This window comes from Schistocerca cancellata, chromosome 2, assembly GCF_023864275.1.
Source record: "Schistocerca cancellata isolate TAMUIC-IGC-003103 chromosome 2, iqSchCanc2.1, whole genome shotgun sequence".
Taxonomy (NCBI): Eukaryota; Metazoa; Arthropoda; class Insecta; order Orthoptera; family Acrididae; genus Schistocerca; species Schistocerca cancellata.
The window spans coordinates 426426555-426453534 of NC_064627.1; the positions used below are offsets into that span (position 1 = coordinate 426426555).

The window sequence follows — 26980 nt, forward strand, 5'->3', positions numbered from 1 at the left end:
ATTATTTTTATTTCATTAGGAATTTCACAAGTTAAAATCAAAACTTACAATTCTTTAGCTTCTTCTCCTCCAATTTAGTCTTTGATAATGAGCGGCTCCACAGTAACTTTTTGATGTTCAAATTACAAGTTTTTGGCCAATCAGGATAGCAAAATATTGGCATAGTTGCCAAGCATACATATGGAAACATTCCTGGGAAAGGAAAATATATTGGATGGAAGTATTGTGATAAAAAAGGTACACTAAAGTCACATAGCATTAAAAGTCCAGTCATATACACATGCCAAATCCTACTTTGATACTGGATCAAAGATTTTGTAGTTAATGACTTAACAATTTCATGAAGCTAGAGCAATACTGGAGCCAAAAAGCAGTGCCTCAATGTGACATAACAATACATAGTATAGAGGATGTTGTTTACCCTTTTAGTAAATAAGAGATACTAGGAAAATTTTTCATCATTCTAATTTTTTTTAAACTTCATGAAATAATTTCCATTGCATTCAGCTCATTTCAGAATCTTTCAAAACAGTCACCAAAAGAATTTCCCTGACAGCTGAGCATATTCAACATCTGAAACCTGTCAGTACTTTTCATTTTGCAAAAATCCTTAAAACTTAATAATCACTTGTGGAAACAAGATAAAATCACGTAGCAGAAGATTAGAGCAGTAGAATTTTTCACTAACATGATGAAGTAGTGTGATATGAAAGAGCACTGAAACTCATAACAATAACTGGCAGAAGTCGACCTGAGTGGAATGCAGGATCACAAATGTCATTGCAGCTGAGGAAACTTGCAACACAATGGAGGAATTACAGGAGCGAATTAAATTTAGCTTACGACTCAACAACATAATACCAGAGCGTGATTAAATGTACAGAGCACTGAAACAAAATGTTTATTTAGATTTCTCATAGAGTAACCATTTTTAACTAGATTTTGCCTCAGTTTTTCCAAATTATTCCAAGCAAATGCTGCGATAGCACCTGTAAATGGGTTGTGACTGACATCTTCCCTGTTCTCTTTCCTGTTACTAACAGACATAAAATGAAGTAAATTCTAAAACTATATGTGTATGATCATCATCATCAGTGTTTTTGCTGTTGTTTTCATTTTATTTCATTTAAGAAGTTTTACACATCCCATGTAATTATCAATGGCCCCAAACTACTTACATAGTGCCAATGAATAAATTAAATAAATCCATATCCAAAAGTTTGTATTTATGTTCTCTTTATGTATGTAATCTGTTGCAATCTACCAGGTGCTGTGTAATACAGAGGAACACATTTGTGACATGTGGCTGAAAAATGGCATTCCCAATTGTATCTATTCAAACCCCACACACAGTGAGCAACTATTGAAATTAATAGATAGGTCTAAGAATAACTAGTATTTATTGTGCACAGTTATGGTCCTCAACAGTCCTTGTTTCCTTATAATGTTCAGACGAGGACTGCCCTGTCAAAATACAGTTCCAAAAACATATGAAGAAAAGTATATACCTTTGGGCTGTGAAAATTCCCTTGTGCAATATTTAACATTCACAATACACAAAATTTAGGCAGGGATCTCTCACTACATGGTGTAGCCATAAGGTTTGAATTAGCACCAGGAAAAGTCCCAACACTGCCTTGTTTACATATCCTTGAGACTATGACATTCTTAAAAAAACCACATAGTCCCAAATGAATGCAGACTAAAGAAAAACAGTAAAATTCACAAACACTGCAACGTGCATAAATTGCGGTGGCTCGCATGCCACAAATGCGCACAGCTGCAGCTGCAGCTGCGGCTATCTGAAGACATAGAAGCAGCGGAAAGGGGCCACCACACATGAAGAAGAAGAAAAGGTGGACACCCCGCCCTCCTACTCTAGTAGGGGAAGCGGGCTGCGCCACAAAGACGATGTGGACGCTTTCCGCCAAGCACTGCAGGAAGCCAACGAGGACGCAATCACCGCACTCAAATCCACCATGGCGGAGGAGAGTGCGGCCCTGAGAGCGGAACTAGACGAGACGTGTCGGGAGATGACACAACTAAGGGTTGCCCTGTACCTCGTGTCTCGCACGACATTGAATGTGCCGCCGACCCCCACCAGTACGGGGTAGACGCGGCAACACAAACGACCTCCTCTCTGGCTGACGCGGCAACGCAGGTTGCTAGCGAGGTGGTCATGGAGTTGGGGACAACCGCCGACAACAAGGAGACGGCCCCCTCGGAAGCAGCCGTCACTCCTGTCTCTGCGGAAATGCAGACGACAGAGGAGACGCCCATGAAAACCGAGAGAGAAGAAGAAGATGAGCCGTTCGAGTGCCTCCCCCTCCCCAACAAGAACTGTGTGAGGAAGTTGCTCACCAAGATCACAGATTCCCTGCGCGACAGCAGCTACTCCCATAATGGCAATCCCTATTCTGTCACGATAACCAACATCCCTCCCCTACCCCATAAACCATATCCGTTCCACTGGGGGTGTGAACCCTTAAACCAGAAGATCAATGGGAGGGAACTCGTCTGGTGTGCAGATCTGGAGCTGATAAACGGGCAGCATCCGATCTTCACCGGCGAGGACTGGCGGTACATGATGGACCAAGCTGTCCTGTACATCCGGCAACAGACACCGCCAGGGTGGACATCTCCCGCCTGAAGAAGATCGAGTGCATGCAGCCCGGAAGTAACAAGAAGAAGAAGCAGAATAAGAAGCCGCTGGAGGCATCTGGCAGATTATTCTTTCTTTTACAGAAACCATAGGCCAATTCAAAACCTGAGGAAAAACATCCCTAACAGTGAGGAGTTGAGGAGGAATAGCTTACAAGGGGAGGCCACCAATTGTGAAATTCATATTCGATTCATACTGCGCATAATAAAAGCTCTTGGCTAGAGGTGTAATGTGGCAAAGCACCAAGATGCACTTCTCAGCCGTTGTCGAGAAAATGGACAGTTAAAAGAAACCGTTGCGATGAAATACTCTCTACGCTTAATAATTTTGCACAGCGTCGTGGAGCAGCGGTAAGCGCTCGGGTTCGTAATGCGATGGTTGCCGGATCGAATCTCGCGCCATGCAACCTTTTTTTAAGTATTTGTTTTTTGTAATTCAAATATATATATATATATATATATATATATATATATATATATATATATATATATATATAAAATTCCCGGCAATCAGTTGCAACAATTATGCATATAATAAGTTGTTGAAAGTCATTTGTCGCGGAAAAACTGGCGACTTCGAACATCATTACGTTTTCCGCAAACAGAGTTGTATTTCACAAATGTTATTAATTGGCTTCATAATGTTTACCACGTATAGTTAACGGAAGACGTAGAAACGATATTCCGAAACGAATACGTGTAGTGTAAGTCAAACGTTCGAATTAGACTAGAGACCCCACCAACACAAATTTGCTGTGGCAGGTATGAAATATAAACTCCGTTACTCGCTCGTTACACTTGAAGGACAGACGTTGAATGGGCTGAAACGAGCCGCCGCATAACAGCGTAGTTGCCTGCTAACTTCGAAAGAAGGTAGATGCGGTCCCTAGCGCAACTTATAACATCGTCGAAAATCAGTGCGTACGTGAGAGCTTTGGTACACCCTGTTAAACAAACGGAAAAATGGAGGCGGTACAATTGGAGGACGATGCGGGACCTTCGCATTAAAGTGATGTGATCGAAGAGGATTCTATACACAGTGAAGTGGCGAAACAACAATTGACAGATGCTAGGTGTATCGTTTATCAGATGTGCTCGATGTCGTGCTGTTTTCTGCTTTCCATGTTCCTATGATAACTATCACTGTGGTTCGTGCGATACTCCAGCTACTTCTGGTCACTAACTGTTAATTATGTGCGAGTGTATACGAACTTTTCAATAAATTGTATCCACTTGAATATTATTTGTGATATTGTGTTTTATTTCAAGTATTATTTTTCCACAACAAACGACTTTCAACAACTTATTATATGCATAATTGTTGCAACTGATTGCCGGGAATTTTTTATATATATATATATATATATATATATATATATATATATATATATATATATATATATATATATATATATATATATATATATATAATAGAGGGAAACATTCCACGTGGGAAAAATATATTTAAAAAGAAAGATGATGAGACTTACCCAACAAAAGCGCTGGCAGGTCGATAGACACACAAATAAACACAAACATACACACAAAACTCTAGCTTTCGCAACCAACGGTTGCCTCGTCAGGAAAGAGGGAAGGAGAAGGACAGACAAAAGGATATGGGTTTTAAGGGAGAGGGTAAGGAGTCATTCCAATCCCGGGAGCGGAAAGACTTACCCTAGGGGGAAAAAAGGACAGGTATACACTCGCACACACACACATATCCATCCATACATACAAGACACAAGCAGACAATGTCTGCTTGTGTCTTGTATGTATGGATGGATATGTGTGTGTGTGCGAGTGTATACCTGTCCTTTTTTCCCCCTAGGGTAAGTCTTTCCGCTCCCGGGATTGGAATGACTCCTTACCCTCTCCCTTAAAACCCATATCCTTTTGTCTGTCCTTCTCCTTCCCTCTTTCCTGACGAGGCAACCGTTGGTTGCGAAAGCTAGAGTTTTGTGTGTATGTTTGTGTTTATTTGTGTGTCTATCGACCTGCCAGCGCTTTTGTTGGGTAAGTCTCATCATCTTTCTTTTTAAATATATATATATATGTGTGTGTGTGTGTGTGTGTGACTCTCTCTCTCTCTCTCTCTCTCTCTCTCTCTCTCTCTCTCTCTCTCTCTATATATATATATATATATATATATATATATATATATATATTTGAATTATAAAAAACAAATAATAAAAAAAAAAGTTGCATGTCGCGAGATTCGATCCGGCAACCTTTGAATTACGAACCCGAGCGCTTACTGCTGCGCCATGATGCTGGAGAGTATTTTTAATCGTAGAGAGTATTTAACGGTAATGGCTTCTGTTAACTGTCGATTTTCTCGACAATGGCTGAGAAGTGCATCTTCGTGCTTTGCCACATTACACCTCTGGCCATGAGTTTTTATTATGTGCAGTATGAATCGAACCTGAATTTCACAATTGGCGGCCTCCCCTTGTTAGTCAAGCTTAAATTCCTACACCTCGGGTCAAGGCAGCCCCATCAATATAGCGAAAGTGACAGAGTAAAGCCATGAACTGTTACATGCTGCATCACGGTTTTTGGTCTATAAAAGATGAGCTAGGATAGTAATTGTGCTGGTTATGATCAAAGGCAACATATAAGCAACTCAGAGAAACAAATCTTATACAAATCTGTTGCAATGTACTGTAGGCCATCATCTACCCAATGTAAATATAAACATTGATCACTTTGAGCATATAAATAAATAAAGCTACATAATTAATTTTTGTTTGTTTGAAGGCACTTGTCTGTTATCCTGGTTTCCACTGAAATTCCCATGCCACAGTATAACAGCATGTGTCTGGAGGTGCCAAAACAAACTGGCACAGCTCATTGATAAAGTGGAATATCTCACAGAAATTTCTTTCTTTGTATCAGTCATTTGATCACACCAGCAATGAAAATATATATTGAGGGATTGGACAATACAATACACAACAATACAAGATTAAGAATAAATTTACAATATGAGATAATAATCAGTCATGGAACCTCACGATGAACAGTGTCAGTGGCGTGGAATATTGCATGCCAGAAATGTAATGGCAGAAGCATGCCATCACTCACTACAGAGACAGGGTGCTGTTACATCTCTGGCATGCCATATTCCTTGCCACTGACACTACTCATCACGAGGTTTCACGTTACCTGCTCCACAGCAATGGCTGGCATCTCTACACTTATCTTTACTTCAACAGTGCAGTTTGAACTTTCACCCAATGTCCGTAAATGGTAGTTTGGTGTTCTTACAACTAACTTTATTGGTTGTTCATGCACATTTGTAATTAACTTTTGTAGATATCAAGTAATCCTACTATGGCCAACTTATATTAATGTAATATTTCATGCCAACAATGTAGGAAAAGATAGGTTGCTACTTACTGTAAAGACTACATGCTAAATTGCAGACAAGCACAACATCCAGCTGCAGCCTTTGAAAGAAAATGGGAAAAACAGAAACACACAAAATTCATTCACACAAGCCCGCACACCTCACACACACATGACTGTCAACTCCAGAAGCTCTGGCCAGAATGCCTGAGCTGCCAGAATTGGCAGTTATGTGTGTGTGTGAATGAATTGTGTGTGTTTCTGTTTTCCTCTTCTTCTTATGAAACCTGCAGCCAAATGCTTTAAGTGTAAGTGTCTATTAATTGTGGCTGTCCTGCAACTTAAAATGTAATCCTTATGGCAAGCAGCACTCTATCTTTTCCTACATTGTTGATATTCCTAACTGCAGTTTCCATTGTTTAATGTTTCATATTGTATTTTATTCATATCTACACTCCTGGAAATTGAAATAAGAACACCGTGAATTCATTGTCCCAGGAAGGGGAAACTTTATTGACACATTCCTGGGGTCAGATACATCACATGATCACACTGACAGAACCACAGGCACATAGACACAGGCAACAGAGCATGCACAATGTCGGCACTAGTACAATGTATATCCACCTTTCGCAGCAATGCAGGCTGCTATTCTCCCATGGAGACGTTCGTAGAGATGCTGGATGTAGTCCTGTGGAACGGCTTGCCATGCCATTTCCACCTGGCGCCTCAGTTGGACCAGCGTTCGTGCTGGACGTGCAGACCACGTGAGACGACGCTTCATCCAGTCCCAAACATGCTCAATGGGGGACAGATCCGGAGATCTTGCTGGCCAGGGTAGTTGACTTACACCTTCTAGAGCACGTTGGGTGGCACGGGATACATGCGGACGTGCATTGTCCTGTTGGAACAGCAAGTTCCCTTGCCGGTCTAGGAATGGTAGAACGATGGGTTCGATGACGGTTTGGATGTACCGTGCACTATTCAGTGTCCCCTCGACGATCACCAGTGGTGTACGGCCAGTGTAGGAGATCGCTCCCCACACCATGATGCCGGGTGTTGGCCCTGTGTGCCTCGGTCGTATGCAGTCCTGATTGTGGCGCTCACCTGCACGGCGCCAAACACGCATACGACCATCATTGGCACCAAGGCAGAAGCGACTCTCATCGCTGAAGACGACACGTCTCCATTCGTCCCTCCATTCACGCCTGTCGCGACACCACTGGAGGCGGGCTGCACGATGTTGGGGCGTGAGCGGAAGACGGCCTAACGGTGTGCGGGACCGTAGCCCAGCTTCATGGAGACGGTTGCGAATGGTCCTCGCCGATACCCCAGGAGCAACAGTGTCCCTAATTTGCTGGGAAGTGGCGGTGCGGTCCCCTACGGCACTGCGTAGGATCCTACGGTCTTGGCGTGCATCCGTGCGTCGCTGCGGTCCGGTCCCAGGTCGACAGGCACGTGCACCTTCCGCGGACCACTGGCGACAACATCGATGTACTGTGGAGACCTCACGCCCCACGTGTTGAGCAATTCGGCGGTACGTCCACCCGGCCTCCCGCATGCCCACTATACGCCCTCGCTCAAAGTCCGTCAACTGCACATACGGTTCACGTCCACGCTGTCGCGGCATGCTACCAGTGTTAAAGACTGCGATGGAGCTCCGTATGCCACGGCAAACTGGCTGACACTGACGGTGGCGGTGCACAAATGCTGCGCAGCTAGCGCCATTCGACGGCCAACACCGCGGTTCCTGGTGTGTCCGCTGTGCCGTGCGTGTGATCATTGCTTGTATAGCCCTCTCGCAGTGTCCGGAGCAAGTATGGTGGGTCTGACACACCGGTGTCAATGTGTTCTTTTTTCCATTTCCAGGAGTGTAGATTGATATTTACAGTCATCACATACATTATCATCATATGTCAAGCCCTATTGGCTCGTGATGAGGTTGTGCAGCAGGAGAGGGGCAGAGCTTTCCCTTTATAGCATTTTGACACTATTTAGCAGTTGTAAGAGATTTCTTCTGACACTTTTTAGTGCTTCGCTCATCATATCTGCTAACTGCCTAATGGTATAAACACCTTTCTACTTTATTATGATCATGTATCCATATTTTATTTACACAATAAAATGGATCGTATAATTTTGGTACCTGCTATCCTGTAAGGAGAACTTTATATATTCTTTTCTTTTTTCATTCACGCCAGAGACGTGGTCTGATGCTGGTATAGATATGACAAACTGGTTGCCACTGACAAACAATTTTTAATTTTTAGTAAAAATTTGCGATCAAGACTGATTATTATTTCAAATTATCTAATCAAATTGTTACTTTCCAGTAACATTTTCAAATTTGCAATACTCAGCAATAAACATCAGTGCTGTGGACTTCTTGTCAGTACCACAATACACATTTTAAATATATGAATAGTTTTCAATGGAATACAGTTAGAGTTGAAATTTGATATCCAATACAATACAATACAATGGAAAGTACTACCTCTTGTTGTTGTTGTGGTCTTCAGTCCAAAGACTGGTTTGATACAGCTCTCCATGCTACTCTATCCCAGTGAAGCCTCTTCATCTCTGAATAACTACTGCAACCTATACATCCTTCTGAATCTCCTTATTGCATTCAACTCTTAGTGTCCCTCTACGATTTTTACCTCCCACACTTCTCTCCAATACAAAATTGGTTATCCTTTGATGTCTCAGAATGTGTCCTACCAATTAATCCCTCCTTTGCTTCAAGTTGTGTCACAGATTTCTTGTTTCCGCAATTCTATTCAGTACCCCCTCATTAGTTATACAATCAACCCATCTAATCTTCATCATTTTGAAAGTTTCTATTCTATTTTTGTCTAAACTGTATATCACCTATGTTTCACTTCCATACAAGGGCAATACTCCATACAAATACATCTAGAAATGACTTCCTAACACTTAAATGTATATTTGCTGTTAACAAATTTCTCTTCTTCAGAGATGCTTTTCTTGTCCTGGCCAGTCTGCATTTTATATCATCCCCACTTTGGCCATCATCAGTTATTTTGCTGCCCAAACAGCAAAACTCACCTACTACTTTTAGTGTCTCCTTTCCTAATTTATTTCATTTGGCATCCTCTGATTTAATTTGCCATTAGCCTTGTCTTGCTGTTGTTTATATTCATCTGATACCCTCCTTTCAAGACACTATCCATTCCGTTCAATTGCTCTTCCAAGTCCTTTGCTCTCTCTGACAGAATTAAGCAAACCTCAAAGTTTTTATTTCTTCTCTGTGAATTTCAATTCCTACTCTCAATTTTTCTTTGGTTTCTTTTACTAGTTGTTCAATGTACAGACTGAATAATACTGGGGATGGGCTACAACCTTGCCTCACTCTCTTCTCAACCATTGCTTCCGTACCATCTCCCTCAATTCTTATAACCGCTGTCTGGCTTCGTTCCTTGTATTTTACCCCTGCTACCTTCAGAATGTCAAAGAGAATATTCCAGTCAATATTTTCAAAAGCTTTATCTAAGTCTACAAAAGCTATAAGAGTAAGTTTATCTTTCCTTAACAAATCTTATAAGTCTTAGAGTCAGTATTGCCTTACGTGTTCCTATATTTCTCCAGAATCCAAACTGATCTTCCCCAAGGCCGACTTCTACCAGTTTTTCTATTCTTCTGTAAAGAATTTGTGGTGTCACCGCCAGACACCACACTTGCTAGGTGGTAGCCTTTAAATCGGCCGCGGTCCGCTAGTATACGTCGCACCCGCGTGTCGCCACTGTCAGTGATTGCAGACCGAGCGCCGCCACACGGCAGGTCTAGAGAGACATCCTAGCGCTCGCCCCAGTTGTACAGCCGACTTTGCTAGCGAAGCTACACTGACAAATTACGCTCTCATTTGCCGAGACGATTGTTAGCATAGCCTCCAGCTACATCATTTGCTACGACCTAGCAAGGCGCCATATCCTTTGCTATTTATATTCTGAAGCATGTACAGTGAAGAGAGATGTTCACCAATTGTGGATTAAAGTTAAGTATTCTACCAGTTACCTCCTGTTGTGCTAGTCTTATTTCTCTGACCTGTTCCAGACCTCACGCCAGCCTGCGTGAGCTTAAAACGCGTGCCTTTCAGCTTCCTCCAAACTCCGTGAATTGGCTCCTGCCAATTCACAACAGAATTCAAGTTAGTATTTTGCAACCTTGACTTAGTAAGCTGATAGTTTAAAATTTCAGCAACTGCTTTCTATGGAATTGGAATTACTATCTTCTTCTTGAAGTCCTGTCACAAATCTCGCACATCAGATGGAAGAGTTTTGTCATGCTGGCTCTCCCAAAGCTATCAGTACTTCTAATGGAATATTGTCTATCCCTGGGGCCTTGTTTCAACTTAGATCTTTCAGAGCTCTGTTAAATTCTTCTCATAGTATCGTACCTTCCATCTTCTCTTCATCAACATCCACTTCCATTTCTATAATGTTGCCTTCAAGTTCATCTCCCTTGTATAGACCTTCTATATAACTCCTTCCACCTTTCAGCTTTACCTTCTTTGCTTAGGACTGGTTTTCCATCTGAGCCCTTGGTATTCATACAGCTGCATCACTTTTCCCCAAAGACCTCTTTAATTTTCCTGTAGGCAGTATCTACCTTACCCCTAGTCAAATTCACTTTTAAATCTTTACATCAGTCCTCTAGCCATTCCTCCATAGCCATTTTGCAGGTCCTGTTTTTTTGAATGTTTGTATTCCCTTTTGCATGCTTCATTTGCTGCATTTTTAAATTTTCTCCATTCATTGATTAATTTAATATGTATTGTGTTATACAAAGATTTCTACTAGGCCTTGTCTTATTACCATTTGATCCTCTGCTGCCTTCACTGTTTCATCTCTCAAAGCTACCCATTCATCTTCTACTGTATTCCCCTGTTCTAGTCAACCATTCCCTAATGCTCTCTATGAAACTCTCAACAACCTCTGATTCTTTCAAATTATCAAGATTCATCTCCTTAATTTCCTACCTTTTTCCAATTTTTTTAGTTTTAATCTACAGTTCATGGTTAGAGTCCACATCTGCCTGTGGTAATGTCTTAGAATTTAAAATCTGGTTCCTAAATCTCTGTCTAGCCATTATATAACCAATCGAAAACGTTCCAGTGTCTCCCGGTATCTTCCATGCATACAACCTTCTTGTATGATTCTAAGCCAAGGGATCTAACATTCCACACTCCAATATGCAGAATGCCAGTTTTGTTTCTCCTGATGAGCATATCCTCCTGAGTAGTCCCCACCTGGAGATCCAAATCGGGGACTATTTTACTCCTGGAATATTTTATTGAAGAGGATGCCATCATCATTTAACCATGAAGCAGAGCTGCATGCCCTTCGGAAATATAGTTTCATGTTGCTTTCAGCTGTTTGCAGTACCAGCAGAGCAAGGCCAGTTTAGTTGATGTTACAAGTCCAGGTCAGTCAATTATCCACAATGTTGCACCTGCAACTAGTGAAAAGACTGCTGCCCCTCTTCAGGAACCACATGTTTGCTTGGGCTCTTAAGAGATTCCCTCAGTTGTGGTTGCACCTACAGTACGATTATCTGTATTGCTGAGACACGCAAGCCACCCCACCAATGGTTATGTCTGTGGTTCATTGGGGGGTGGAATTACCTCTTAAGAAATAAGAATCAAAAAATAATAATCAAGCTAATGTTTTACCTCTTAATAAATAAAAATATTTATCAAGCTAAGGTACAGAAGCTGTATACTCTTTAATATAATACAATCAGTGGTGCAGCTGATACTCCATAATTGCCACCTGAAGTTATTTTCTATCATCAGTGTTTTTAGTATGTGTGGATAACTTACTAAACAGCTTCATTCCCAAGTGTATACTTCCTTTCTGGTATGGACTTAAGTTTGCGTGTACTAAAGTAGTATTGAGTTTGCATGTACTAAATGCAGGCTCTTTTGTATTCTTACATTATGAGGGTCATTTCAACAGTCTTGCACACTGCACACGCATGATGGTAGCATGAATAAGTTGAAATTCATGTCAGTTGTTAGTGAGACTTTAGGCATGATGATTGTGTTTGCTGGTTTACATGGCTTTGTTGTCAGTAATTTAGTTTTAAAATGGAAGCTGGAACTGAGTCAGCTTGGATTACACATAATGACTAGCATTCCTATATTAAAATTGAAGAATGTAACGGAAACTGATAAAGCTTTGAGATAGGTGTGTGGGAATGATGTAGTGGCTAGTAACACATTTTCACAGTGGTCTGCTTGTTTCTGTGAAGGTCGGGAAAGCACTGAAGGCAACCCAAGAAATGGAGGGCCATCAACCGCAACAGACTACAGCTCTCAGGTTATTGTTAATGACATTTTGAGACAGGATTGACAAAAAATGTGAAGAAATTGTATATGGTGCCAGAACGTTTGTCACTTCACATTACAGAATCATAACTGAAAAATTGAAGATGGGAAAATCTGCTGCCAGATGGGCTCCATGTGAGCTGAGTGAAGGGCAGAAAGCAAGTCACAAAAGAATTGTAGAAGGATTGCTTCAGCCTTATTGAATGAAAGGACAACAGTTTCTTAAAAGTACTGCTGCACTTGATGAAATCTGGGTATAAGATTCTGAGCAAGACCTGAAGTCTCCATTGCCACAATGGGAAAGTTCCGACTCTCTTCACACCCAAAAAAATTCCTCTGCCAACAGTCAAAGATGAAACTGATGATGATCTTGTTGTTCAACATGAGTGGAGTCATAGCTACAAATAGAGTGACCCAAGGAATGTCTATAATAGGCAGATGGTACAAGCTGTTTCTGCAAAATGTTTTGTGCCTGAAAATTTGTCAAAGAAGGCCTAACATGCTCGCAGATGATGTCTTCCTTTTGCATGATAATGCAAACTGCACATTGCCCTACTAGTGAGAGAAACATTTGACAAAAGGGGATGGCAAATACTTCCTCACTCACCACACAGTCCTGATATGAGACCCCAGACATTGATTTGTTTCCCAAATTGAAGGAGCAACTCCACAGATAACGTTTTGACACAACTGACGATGCTACCAGTTAGGTGGCATGAGTAATCATACAGTTCAACAACAAAGGCACGGTATCTGGAATACAGATGTTGCCAAAATGTTGAGAAGCTGTCATAAGCAAGAACGGAGATTATATTGAAAGTCTGTAAAGATATTTTGTAAAATAAAGTATTTTCTCCAATCCAATCTTACAGTGTGCAGAACTTTTGAAATGACCCCCATATGTTTGTAGATTCAGACTTTTTCCCATCACCACCTTAAATACCTCTCTTAAGAAATTTCAATGTTTCAGCTACACTGGAGCAAGGGGTAATGGTAGTATTTTTAGTTATCTAAAATAGGCATATGAGATTCTCAACTTTTTTGCCAGTTATTGTTCTTAGAGCTCTCTATCACTTCTTGAAAGTGTTTCACGATTTTGATGAGTTTCCTCAGAAACTGATTTGCTATGTAAAGTGTTTTGGCAGCAGAGGAAGTCTACTACTGTACAATACTCTACTCTTTATAAATGGGCAGCACAATTTTGTTTCAGCCCCTCTAGCAGCATGCAACAGTATTGTGGTGCAGGGATTTCAATTTTTACCAGGACTGCAGACATGTACCTGCAAAAAATCGTATTTCTTCATTTTTTAGGTGATAAACAAACATTTATGACTCACTCTCATATATCTAATAGTACTTTATAGCATCACTGCTGAAGTGAGACTAATAGGAGAAGAGAATTTATTGCCAAGTCTGCACATCACAGTCTGTACTAATGAGACCACTATAATAAAAATATCTTTGGCTTGAATCTCATAATGACACATCTTTTACAATGCTCCAATATTGTGCCAACACTTGGGAGAAATCTGCACAGTCCACTACAGCCACTGGGTGAAGTGCATCTCATTCCATCCATCCATTCCATCCATCCATTCCATCCAACTTTTTGATTCTGTAAGTGCAGAACAGGGAATCAGTGATCATAAGGCCGTTGCAGCATCCCTGAATATGGACGTTAATAGGAATATAAAAAAAAGGGAGGAAGGTTTATCTGTTTAGGAAGAGTAATAGAAGGCAGATTTCAGACTACCTAACAGATCAAAACGAAAATTTCTGTTCCGACACTGACAATGTTGAGAGTTTATGAAAAAAGTTCAAGGCAATCGTAAAATGCGTTTTAGACAGGTACGTGCCGAGTAAAACTGTGAGGGACAGGAAAAACCCACCGTGGTTCAATAACAAAGTTAGGAAACTACTGCGAAAGCAAAGAGAGCTTCACTGCAAGTTTAAACGCAGCCAAAACCTCTCAAACAAACAGAAGCTAAACGATGTCAAAGTTAGCGTAAGGAGGGCTATGCGTGAAGCGTTCAGTGAATTCTAAAGTAAAATTCTATGTACTGACTTGACAGAAAATCCTAGGAAGTTCTGGTCTTCAGTTAAATCAGTAAGTGGCTCGAAACAGCATATCCAGACACTCCGGGATGATGATGGCATTGAAACAGAGGATGACACGCTTAAAGCTGAAATACTAAACACCTTTTTCCAAAGCTGTTTCACAGAGGAAGACCGCACTGCAGTTCCTTCTCTAAATCCTCGCACAAACGAAAAAATGGCTGACATTGAAATAAGTGTCCAAGGAATAGAAAAGCAACTGGAATCACTCAACAGAAGAAAGTCCACTGGACCTGACGGGATATCAATTTGATTCTACACAGAGTGCGGGAAAGAACTTGCCCCCCTTCTAACAGCCATGTATCACAAGTCTCTAGAGGAGCAGAAGGTTCCAAATGATTGGAAAAGAGCACAGTTAGTCCCAGTCTTCAAGAAGGGTCGTCGAGCAGATGCGCAAAACTATAGACCTATATCTCTGACATCAATCTGTGTAGAATTTTGGAACATGTTTTTTGCTCGAGTATCATGTCGTTTTTGGAAACCCAGAATCTACTCTGTAGGAATCAACATGGGTTCCAGAAACAGCAATCGTGTGAGACCCAACTTGCTTTATTTGTTCACGAGACCCAGAAAATATTAGATACAGGCTCCCAGGTAGATGCTATTTTCCTTGACTTCCGGAAGGCGTTTGATACAGTTCCGCACTGTCACCTGATAAACAAAGTAAGAGCCTACAGAATATCAGACCAGCTGTGTGGCTGGATTGAAGAATTTTTAGCGAACAGAACACAGCATGTTGTTATCAATGGAGAGACGTCTACAGACGTTAAAGTAACCTCTGGCATGCCACAGGGGAGTGTTATGGGACCATTACTTTTCACAATATATATAAATGACCTAGTAGATAGTGTCGGAAGTTCCATGCGGCTTTTCGCGGATGATGCTGTAGTATACAGAGAAGTTGCAGCATTAGAAAATTATAGCGAAATGCAGGAAGATCTGCAGTGGATAGGCACTTGGTGCAGGGAGTGGCAACTGACCCTTAACATAGACAAATGTAATGTATTGCGAATACATAGAAAGTCTGTAAAATATCTGGGAGTATGCGTGCGGAACGATTTGAAGTGGAATGATCATATAAAATTAATTGTTGGTAAGGCGGATTGAGATTCATTGGGAGAGTCATTAGAAAATGTAGTCCATCAACAAAGGAGGTGGCTTGCAAAACACTCGTTCGACCTATACTTGAGTATTGCTCATCAGTGTGGGATCCGTACCAGATCGGGTTGACGGAAGAAATAGAGAAGATCCAAACAAGAGCGGCGCGTTTTGTCATAGGGTTATTTGGTAAGCGTGATAGCGTTACGGAGATGTTTAGCAAACTCAAGTAGCAGACTCTGCAAGAGAGGCACTCTGCATCGCGGTGTAGCTTGCTCGCCAGGTTTCGAGAGGGTGCGTTTCTGGATGAGGTATCGAATATATTGCTTCCCCCTACTTATACCTCCCGAGGAGATCACGAATGTAAAATTAGAGAGATTCGAGCGTGCACGGAGGCTTTCAGACAGTCGTCCTTCCCACGAACCATACGCGACTGGAACAGAAAAGGGAGGTAATGACAGTGGCACGTAAAGTGCCCTCCGCCACACACTGTTGGGTGGCTTGCAGAGTATAAATGTAGATGTATAAAATTTTGTGGCCCAGTGCAGTTCTTTCCAATATGTGCCTTCCAAACATGAATAATTGTAGTGCTATGACAGTCTAAATAGATTAGAACTTCAAGACATACAAAATAGCATTCAGCCATTTTAAACTCCTTAATTTAAACATACAATGTCGTCTGAATAGAGGAACAGTATATTGATTTCTCAGAGAATATGTATATAATGTAGTTCCTTTTGAAGAGTCATTTTTATCTGCCTTTCTTGAGGGTATTCAGCATTTTGATTTAGTACTAAGTGGAGCCAATCCAAACAAAGACTGCTCATCAGATTCATTGTCAATTTAAACTATCTGAAGTGTAATTTTACACCCCTGTTTGCTAGTATGCCCTAAAGAGGTTGGTTGATTCAGAGGAAGGAACCAAACAGTGAAGTTATCAGTCCCATTGGATTAGGAAGGGAAGTCGGCTGTGCCCTCTGAAAGGAACCATCCCAGGATTTACCTGAAGCGATTTTAGGGAAATCACGGAAAACCAAAATCAGGATGGCCAGACATGGGTTAGAGCCATCATCCTCCCAAATGTGAGTCCAGTGTTTTAACCACAGCTCCACCTCACTCAGTAAATTAAACAGGAAACACTTCCTAATGTTCTGCAAAATTAAATTCAGTTGTCACACGAAAATGCCTAAGAAGCCGAAAGTCAGTTCATGACAAAATAAATATAATTTTGCAGAACATTAGGAAGTGTTTTCTATTTAATATTGTTATGTTCTGCCAAGCACTGACAGAAAATTCAGTTAATAGTATGATTATCAGTTCAACAACATTTAATGCTAGGGAGAGCATAATGTGAAGAACAACCCATATTATGCAAACAATTTATATGAACATGCTTTTTAAGAATCTATTACACATAAGTTAATCAGGTAAAACTAGAAATAACTATATTTTCTATTGTTATTTACAATGATGAGCCAAAACATTATAACCATCTGGTTAATAGCATATTGGTCTGTCTTTGGAACACAGTACACTTGTGATTCTATGTGACCTGGATTTGACATCACCTTGGTAAGTTTCTGGAGGTATGTGAGAACATGCACAGCTCACATTAATTTCCAGAAATTATGGGCAGATGGTCTGTGAGAGTGGAGCTAGGACTTGACAGTGTCACCACTGGGTTCACATGAAGTTGCTGGCCAAGACATCAGCATTAGTTTATTATCGTGCTCCTCAAACCATTATAGAAATGATTTTGGCCTTATGTAGCTGTAAGTTTTCATTCCCATCAAGAAGACATCAAGCATGAAGGAAAGCAAGTGGTGATGCCATCAATAACTACCACAAGACCCATGGAACACCAGTTGAATGTCCCCTTATAGCATGATACTGCCCCACTGACCTGCCTTTGTGGAGTGGTGCATGTTTCAATCATTCTTTCACCTAGTTAACTAAAGGCCTGCTGTTACAAGAAACATTTCTGCTGATCAGTGGTCCAATCTCAAAGATGTGATGCCCATTGCAATCTTAACCGATGATGTCATCAGGTCAGCATGGGAACATATAGGAGTTGTCTGCTGAGGAGCCCCATGTTTAACAAAGTGTGCTGAGCAGTAACTCTGATGACTGAATGACAGCTTCTGTAAAGTTTGGAAGGTAGGAGACGAGATACTGGCAGAAGTGAAGCTGTGAGGACCGGACGCGAGTCGTGCTACGGTAGCTCAGATGGTAGAGCACTTGCCCGCGAAAGGCAAAGGTCCCGAGTTCGAGTCTCGGTCGGGCACACAGTTTTAATCTGCCAGGAAGTTTCATATCAGCGCACACTCCGCTGCAGAGTGAAAATCTCATTCTGTAAACATGCCCCAGGCTGTGGCTAAGCCATGTCTCCGCAGTATCCTTTCTTTCAGGAGTGCTAGTTCTGCAAGGTTCGCAGGAGAGCTTCTGTAAAGTTTGGAAGGTAGGAGACGAGGTACTGGCAGAAGTAAAGCTGTGAGTACCGGGCGTGAGTCGTGCTTCGGTAGCTCAGTTGGTAGAGCACTTGCCCGCGAAAGGCAAAGGTCCCGAGTTCGAGTCTCGGTCGGGCACACAGTTTTAATCTGCCAGGAAGTTTCATATCAGCGCACACTCCGCTGCAGAGTGAAAATCTCATTCTGGGAACTCTGATATTCTTGTGCCTGTCCCGGTATTTCACTTTGTTGTCAGATCTGTCACAGTTCACCACCTGTCACTTCCACAGTCGAAGATGAGGTGTGGGGTCTAACACCTTCTCTTCAACTCATAGTTTCACCTTCCTTTAAGCACCTTCCAACAGTAGCATGCAAACAGCCAATCAGTTTCACCATTTTTGAAGGCTTGATCTCAAGCACTGGACCATAACAATCTGGCCTTTGTCAAAGTCACACACATTAGTGGATTTCTCAATCTGGAAGCCCATATAATCACTAGAATGATTGCCCACTCCTATCTGCTCTGCTTGTGTACTTCCCTTACATCGCCTACAATGCCAACAGGCAGCATTCAGTCTAGAGATGGGCAATGCGTTTAACGTTTTGGCTCATCAATGTATACAAAGGACAATAAAATTTTAGATAAAATGAAATTTATTTTTTACTACATTAATTCCATAATTCCTCAAACATTATTAATATTAACTGCAATATTTACCAATACTAAAGATTGTTGAATTCATAAGGTGGAATGTTGTGCAGAAGAATATAGCATAAGGCCTTGTTTTGTCAAAGAAGAGCCAAAACCCTATTGTTAGATCAAGGAGAAAGCCACTGACATGTACTATCCAATAATCCACTTGCTCTGGTGTTAGTAACAGCCTGTAACCAATACACAGTATTAGCAAATAATGTACAGTTTCTGGCTTGATCTACCATACATAAAATTTTACTCACTTGAAAGGATCAAATACCCAATGGTTGTTCAGGTTAGTCATAGAATAACCTTCAATCCAGTCCTGGTCCATTTTCTTCAGTCCAGCAATAAAGTAGACAATAAATAACTGTACTCTGAGAATGGCATAGTTCCACAATGGGACTGGTGAATCATACTTCACTTTACAAAAAACTGCATCTAATGACCTGGAAGTGTATGCAAACATAAACAACTGACATTGTTAGTAGTTCACACGAAGCAGCAAGTGCAGAACAGTAGAGAAAATGACATTACATTACACAGGATTAGGCAGTTGGTTGAGATGCCAAAACCAAAACTGTCAATTGTAAAGTCTGAAACATAGTTACTTGTTTTTTTTCTCTCCATTTTACTAACACTACTATTGAGATCCCATATCAGAAAAATTGTTTTGTCAAACTATGGTTTATAACCTCTCACAAAACTGGTCGCCATAGCATTCTGACTAAACTGATCAAGACTTTTGTGAAGTCAAGAGGAATTCCATTATAACTATGCTTATAGTTTAAACAAATCTCTGGGTTAACAGCATAATTTTTCCTATGTATAAAATTTTATTACAAATAGTTATAAAAGCTACTCATCATATGACACTTCTATTGGCAAAAATACATATATTTCAGGCTTTTGTGCTTTGTGCTGAAAAATTTGGTTTTGAGTCTGGTGCTAGATTTGACTGTCCAACTGCACTTGGCTGTCAGCATGCAATTCCTCATCCCAATTCAAAACAAAAGTGCATCTAACAAAATCTAGTCCTACAAATAGATTTAATAGAAATGTACTTTAAAGGAGAGGCTCTAGCAACACTGTAACGGTGTGCAGCACAGCCAAGAACAGGTAGCATGAACTCTGCTCTGTGCCAGAGCTGTCCCATTAGCTCAGTGAGAAAAGGTAGCTGTGAGGAATGATATGCAGACTTGCCGATGTTCGATTCATGTTCATACCAAACATATATTCCCCACTCACTCTTCAATTAAAACCTCAATTTGTATTCAATTTACATCTCCACAGTGTGGTATCTTGTGTATTTCTTCCTGTAATTATTAAATTTATTTAAACATTAAGAAGTAACATAAACTTCTTACAGACATAAATGACCACTTTGTTTTGTCCATGACACAAGTAATGCTAATACAAAATACTAGTGGATAAAGTATCATCATATAGCCAATAAGGTACAAAAAACTCGATAGGTAGGCTACACTAGATTGCATATTCTGCTACCCACAACAACTCCATTCTGTACCATTTGATGACCAGGCTTGTCTTCACAGAGCAACGTTCGCTTTAGAGAAGATGTTCAAGATGACCACCTTGCATTTGCAAGCACTTTTCCACCCACTGGATCATACTTTGCTGGACCCTGTGTAACACACCTCCATCCATCATTGCCGAAGTGGTATGCATGTGGATATCCATGGGTAGAGTGCTATGAACCTGTTCCGTAAAATGCCCCTACAAACAACAATCTAGTGGATTAAGGTCTGGTGAATGTGGAGGCCAGAACATTTGATTTCCGTGACTAATCTGTTTCCCTGGAAACACTTCATTTAAATAGTTACGCACATTCAATCCAAAGTGTGGTGGTGCACCATCATCATGCTGAAACCATAACTGTCACTGTACACCAAGTGAAACATTTTCTAATCCATCAGGCAAAGTACTGCAAGTAAATGTATGATACAGGTGCACATTCAATTTGTCTGGAAATAGGTAAAAGTCCAGAAGGACTCCTCCCACATTTGCCGGAAAGCCATTTACATGGGTGACATGCGGGTTGTGTTCCTACCAATAATGGCTGTTGTGGAAGTTGAAGCTAGATCTGAAAGTCCATATCACTTTATTTATACAATGTTCTTTGTCTTCCATTGGTGCAAAAGCCATTTGGAAAACTGTTCATGTCAAATGTGGTCTCCTAGTCACTGGTGTTGAGTTAATGTGTAATGCTCTGGGGTCAGTTCTTCATAGTGCAACACTTCAAGAACCAATCTTTGAGAGATCTGGAAATTCCTTTGAATATCACAAATACTTTTGCAACATGGCTGGTGAATGGTTTCGAGAATCACATCCTCTGTATTTGAGGTACATCTAGTCCTTGGATGATCTCTGTCCATTACTCGTCGATGAAGATTACCCATTTCCCAAGGCGTAACTCCAGGCTATGAAAAACATTTTTATTGGGATGGTACATTCGAGGGTACCATGCAGCATACTACTGCAGCAGCAGCACCTTGGTTATTAAATGCACCCAGCACCAAACACATATCAACATATTCATCACTTGAGTACTACATCGGGAAGCCACCCTACATGAACTTGGCAGGACTAGTTATGTTTGTGCACTGCACAGTTAGTAGATACATTCATGCATGGATCCCACTGCCATGTGAGAGACTACTGTCATGTGACAAAGTGACATCCTGCTTAAACACAGTGAGAACTAAGGAACAGATGTCTAAATGTGAAAAAGAAACCTGATGAGGATTTGAGCCATAGCTCCATGGTGAATGTGGCTTTGATGTCCCAGCAGTCTACTCAGTGAGCTACACTGGCTGGCATGGTGGTGCGGCATGATACGCATTCCTCCGTACATTCCGATGCATTGCATGATGTGTCAGTGTTGCTAGCTCCCTACTTTCATACACGTGTTTTTAAAATGCACCACAATCTGATTTTGCTAGGTAAACTTTTGTCTTGAATCTGGATGAGGGATCACATGCTGACTTCCAAGCGTGGCATTTTTTCTTTAACCTGAAGACAGAATAGAACATTTATTGGCATTTCAGTACTTCCATACAAATAGCTACGTCAAAGTTTACAATAAAGGCAGGAAGCAGTTATATACAATAATCACTTAGAAGCACAATCACAGTAAGTACAATGTTTCTATAACCTTCACAGGGAGATTTTTTGTCGATGAAATCTTCTCTAGCTTCCACCCAGGTAGGTGCGTCGAAAATCCGCGATGTTTCAATGAGTGTCATTCTCATCATCTTCTGGCGAAGTGTTAATGGACCGCAGCCATCTTCTATATATAGCTGGTCAGTGGCGCACGGCAGCCATCCCTCCCCATGCCTCCTACCGTCGCTGGACCGGTGGTGGGAGGGAAGCCGCGTGGGGGCGGGCGACGCCAGCCGCCTACCGCATTAGTCTAGCTTAGAATCGCGGAGAGCTCAGCATGGTCGCGCGATTCTCAGCTAGACTAATGTGGCAGGCGGCCAGCCCCGCACGGCTTCCCCTCCTGCCCCCCACCATCAGCCCAGTGCCAGTAGGAGGGGTGGGGAGGGACGGCCACCGTGCGCTGCTGACCAGCTATATATGGAGGACAGCCGCGGTCCATCGACACTTCGCCAGAAGATGATGAGAATGACACTCATCGAAACGTCGCGGATTTTCGACGCAGCTACCCAGATGGAAGCCCTAGAAGATTTCATCAGCAGTATACACCGGGAAAGCCTACATTCAGTTTTTTGTCATTTATGGATAATACATTTCACAGCTCTCAATTCCTAAGAATTTGATAATTGAGTAGATTTCATTGTGTACAACTCTAAGAAAGCAGTGTGTCAGCATTAAGGAGGTCATCGTTTGAACTACACTCCTGGAAATGGAAAAAAGAACACATTGACACCGGTGTGTCAGACCCACCATACTTGCTCCGGACACTGCGAGAGGGCTGATCACACGCACGGCACAGCGGACACACCAGGAACCGCGGTGTTGGCCGTCGAATGGCGCTAGCTGCGCAGCATTTGTGCACCGCCGCCGTCAGTGTCAGCCAGTTTGCCGTGGCATACGGAGCTCCATCGCAGTCTTTAACACTGGTAGCATGCCGCGACAGCGTGGACGTGAACCGTATGTGCAGTTGACGGACTTTGAGCGAGGGCGTATAGTGGGCATGCGGGAGGCCGGGTGGACGTACCGCCGAATTGCTCAACACGTGGGGCGTGAGGTCTCCACAGTACATCGATGTTGTCGCCAGTGGTCGGCGGAAGGTGCACGTGCCCGTCGACCTGGGACCGGACCGCAGCAACGCACGGATGCACGCCAAGACTGTAGGATCCTACGCAGTGCCGTAGGGGACCGCACCGCCACTTCCCAGCAAATTAGGGACACTGTTGCTACTGGGGTATCGGCGAGGACCATTCGCAACCGTCTCCATGAAGCTGGGCTACGGTCCCGCACACCGTTAGGCCGTCTTCCGCTCACGCCCCAACATCGTGCAGCCCGCCTCCAGTGGTGTCGCGACAAGCGTGAATGGAGGGACGAATGGAGACGTGTCGTCTTCAGCGATGAGAGCCGCTTCTGCCTTGGTGCCAATGATGGTCGTATGCGTGTTTGGCGCCGTGCAGGTGAGCGCCACAATCAGGACTGCATACGACCGAGGCACACAGGGCCAACACCCGGCATCATGGTGTGGGGAGCGATCTCCTACACTGGCCGCACACCACTGGTGATCGTCGAGGGGACACTGAATAGTGCACGGTACATCCAAACCGTCATCAAACCCATCGTTCTACCATTCCTAGACCGGCAAGGGAACTTGCTGTTCCAACAGGACAATGCACGTCCGCATGTATCCCGTGCCACCCAACGTGCTCTAGAAGGTGTAAGTCAACTACCCTGGCCAGCAAGATCTCCGGATCTGTCCCCCATTGAGCATGTCTGGGACTGGATGAAGCGTCGTCTCACGCGGTCTGCACGTCCAGCACGAACGCTGGTCCAACTGAGGCGCCAGGTGGAAATGGCATGGCAAGCCGTTCCACAGGACTACATCCAGCATCTCTACGATCGTCTCCATGGGAGAATAGCAGCCTGCATTGCTGCGAAAGGTGGATATACACTGTACTAGTGCCGACATTGTGCATGCTCTGTTGCCTGTGTCTATGTGCCTGTGGTTCTGTCAGTGTGATCATGTGATGTATCTGACCCCAGGAATGTGTCAATAAAGTTTCCCCTTCCTGGGACAATGAATTCACGGTGTTCTTATTTCAATTTCCAGGAGTGTATGTGTCTGGCAGTCTAAGCATATGTCAAAGTGCGCAGCTGTAATATGACTGCTCATGCAAAGTACAGTTATAAATATGAATCATGTGATCAGGCAATAGCAGTTACTACATGTAGCTATTTTCCTCCTGAGGATGTAGAAGAGCTTACATGAAGGAATATTGTGGGGTAAACATCATATGCACAGACTGAGAGAACAATTTCATTTGATGTTAGATTGTCGCATTGTCAACTTTTAATTAAGACATCAGTATCTTCACAAATATCTGATTTATATTGAAGATTTTTTTATTGACAGAACTCAGTACATTATACAGTATAAGATAGGGCATACAAGATGCTAGTGTGACCAATTTTAGGGTATTACTACAATGTTTTGGATCCTTGACAAGGAAGCATGACAGAAGACACCAAAGAGATTTAGTGCTGGGCAGCCAGGATTGTATAGTTCATGCACAATACTTCAGCACGTCACCACTGGAGTCAAAATAAAATAGCACAGGTCACTGATAAAGTACAGTATTGGTGCAATACTAATTTTTCGGCATTTGAAGATCCCTCACTTAATAATCATTTCTGAAACATGAGTTAGCTGATGTCAGTCTTCAAGCACCTGCCATTCAGCTTTTTCAGAATTTCTATGACACTCTACTCTGTGTTGAACAAACCATTTGTGCTGCCCTTCTTTCTATACTGCCAATACTCATCTTAGACCAATTTGGTACAGGTTCTATGCTGTGTCTTCCCTATCAAGAAATCCTTATGACAACTGATATGCCGTATAATTGCTCTTCTGTCAATAAGCACTGGTGTGAAACTGAGTCAAATGATTTTCAGATGTCAAGAAGTATTGCATCAACCTGATTTCCTTGTTCCTTGGCTTTGGGGATTTCATGCCAGTAAAGCATGAGGTTTGTTTCGGATAACTGTTTTTTTTTCAAAATCCAAACTGGTTGGCACGAAGGTCTTCTGTTTGTAATACATCATTATGTTTGAGCTCAGAATTTGATCTAAGAGTCTACAAATAATGGGGGTCAGTGACACTGGATGGTAGCTATCTGGATCACTTCTGCTGCCTTAGTTGTAAGTGGGTGTGAATTGTGCTTTTTTCTAACCACTAAGCACAGTTTTTTGTTTGAGAAATATACGGCACATTATGGTTATGAGAGGGGCCAACTCAGCTTCAAATTCTCTACAGAATCCGATAGGGATTCAATTAGGCCCTGGGGCCTTGTTCAGTTTTAGAGACTTCAGCTGTTCCTTGAGCCCAATGACACTTAATAGCTACATCACTAAATTTTTCAGTAGTGTGAGGATTAGGCTGCAGTAGTATTTCTGGATCTTTCTTTACAAAAGGAACAGCTGAAACAAGAGTTTAGCATTTCTGCTTCTCATTTGCTAGCATCAATCTCAGTTCCTGTGTCATGCATGGGTGTCTGTACATTAACTGTGTCACTATCAGCCTTAATGTACAATCAGAATTTCTTTCGGTTTTTTGAGAGGTTGTCAAAAACATTACTCCACAGTAGTCACCGAAGGCTTCACGTATAGCTGTTTCACAGTAAAATGTTTCTCATTTAGAATTCCTCTAAATATAGCCCTCTGCTTTCTTTTACAAAGAGTGTCTGGGGAAAGTTTCTTTAGAGACTGTGTATCATGGGAGGTCTCCCCATTATAACATGTTCTATGAGGTATACATCTATTCAATGCTTGGTCAGCTATTCTTTTAAAATTCATCCACAATTCCTTTAAAGTCCCTAGGCAGAGTTGAATGTACCTGCCTGAAACACAACACTGCTTCATCTTTATCTAGTTCACTGAACATGTAAATCTTTTTATTTCTCTGACCTTTGTAATTTGATAATGATTGTTGCTACAAATGCACCATGCTTGCTGGTACCATTTTTGTTTTGGATATCATGAATGAGATCAGATCTATTTCTAGTCATTTGATGTAATATATTTGTCATGAATTTTATCTTAATTATCTCTATTTTAAGTAGCTTTCAAAAGAAATCTTTCAGCATTGTTTCTCTTGGTGTCTTATCATGAACACCACTCAAAAACTATCAATAGTTAGATGATTTAAATCTGCTCCAATGGTGACTGTATAATTGGGGAATAATGCGTACTTCTCTCAGTTTTTGGTTATGTCTGAGAGTGAGTCCGGTGGTTGATAGCAGGACTCAGTTCTGAGTTTATGCCCAACATTGATACCAAGTCCAGGTCAAATTAATGTGTAAGCACAATAAATTTAATGTCAATACAAGACTAAAAAAATGAAAAAAGTTGCAAATTGAAACACATACATTCTACAATTTGTTACTCTACGTGAAAAGACAATATAGAAGTTTTTATGGCAAGATGCCTTGAAAAAATGAAATATTTACTTGAATATCATTACCTGAAGATTTCACCATACTCAGAAGCTAAATATGTTCTGTTATTGTTCAACTGCTATTTGACTGGCAGTACACAACTTTTTATTCTGCCACTTAAGTTCAACAATACTATAATTCTGCCTCTATAATAACAACAATGAATTTAAATATAAAATTTAATAGGTTTTTTTTCCATGTTTCTGACATTTTACCAGAAACTGTATATGTTGAGCAAATTTTGAGACAAAGCTTCAGATGACTTACATGCACTGTAATATGATAGCCAAACTCATATTTCCAGTTTTGAAAACTATTTTTGTTAAAAAAAAATAATTACATACAGTTATAACGAACCTTGGCAAATAATTAAACATGTATGCACAATATATTTTTGTAATACAATGAACATGGAAATAAACTTTTCCTTACCAATAATGGTTTGCATTTGACCCTAAGAGTAATAAAGCAATGAGCCCATACAGGTATGTGTGGTTGTTCCAAGTTGCTTTGTCCAACAGAAATATGTAAAAGTATGGAAGAATAAATGCAACACAACTCTTCTTAAAATGAAATCCAAGCATAATTCCAAAGGCTCCTG

The 26980-nt window shown here is 41.5% G+C and overlaps 1 protein-coding gene across 3 annotated transcripts in view; it reads right to left on the bottom strand.

Moving 5' to 3' along the window:
* The window catches only part of LOC126161890 (vitamin K-dependent gamma-carboxylase), an 80844-nt gene that overhangs the window by 26416 nt on the left and 27448 nt on the right, over nt 1-26980 (bottom strand). For all 3 annotated transcript variants that reach the window (XM_049918030.1, XM_049918031.1, XM_049918032.1), the window contains exons 3-6: nt 26812-26977; nt 18976-19161; nt 18737-18900; nt 49-192 (exon numbers count right to left, since the gene is read on the bottom strand). In XM_049918030.1, coding sequence (XP_049773987.1) covers nt 49-192; nt 18737-18900; nt 18976-19161; nt 26812-26977 — 660 coding nt within the window. The remainder of the gene's footprint in view (nt 1-48; nt 193-18736; nt 18901-18975; nt 19162-26811; nt 26978-26980) is intronic.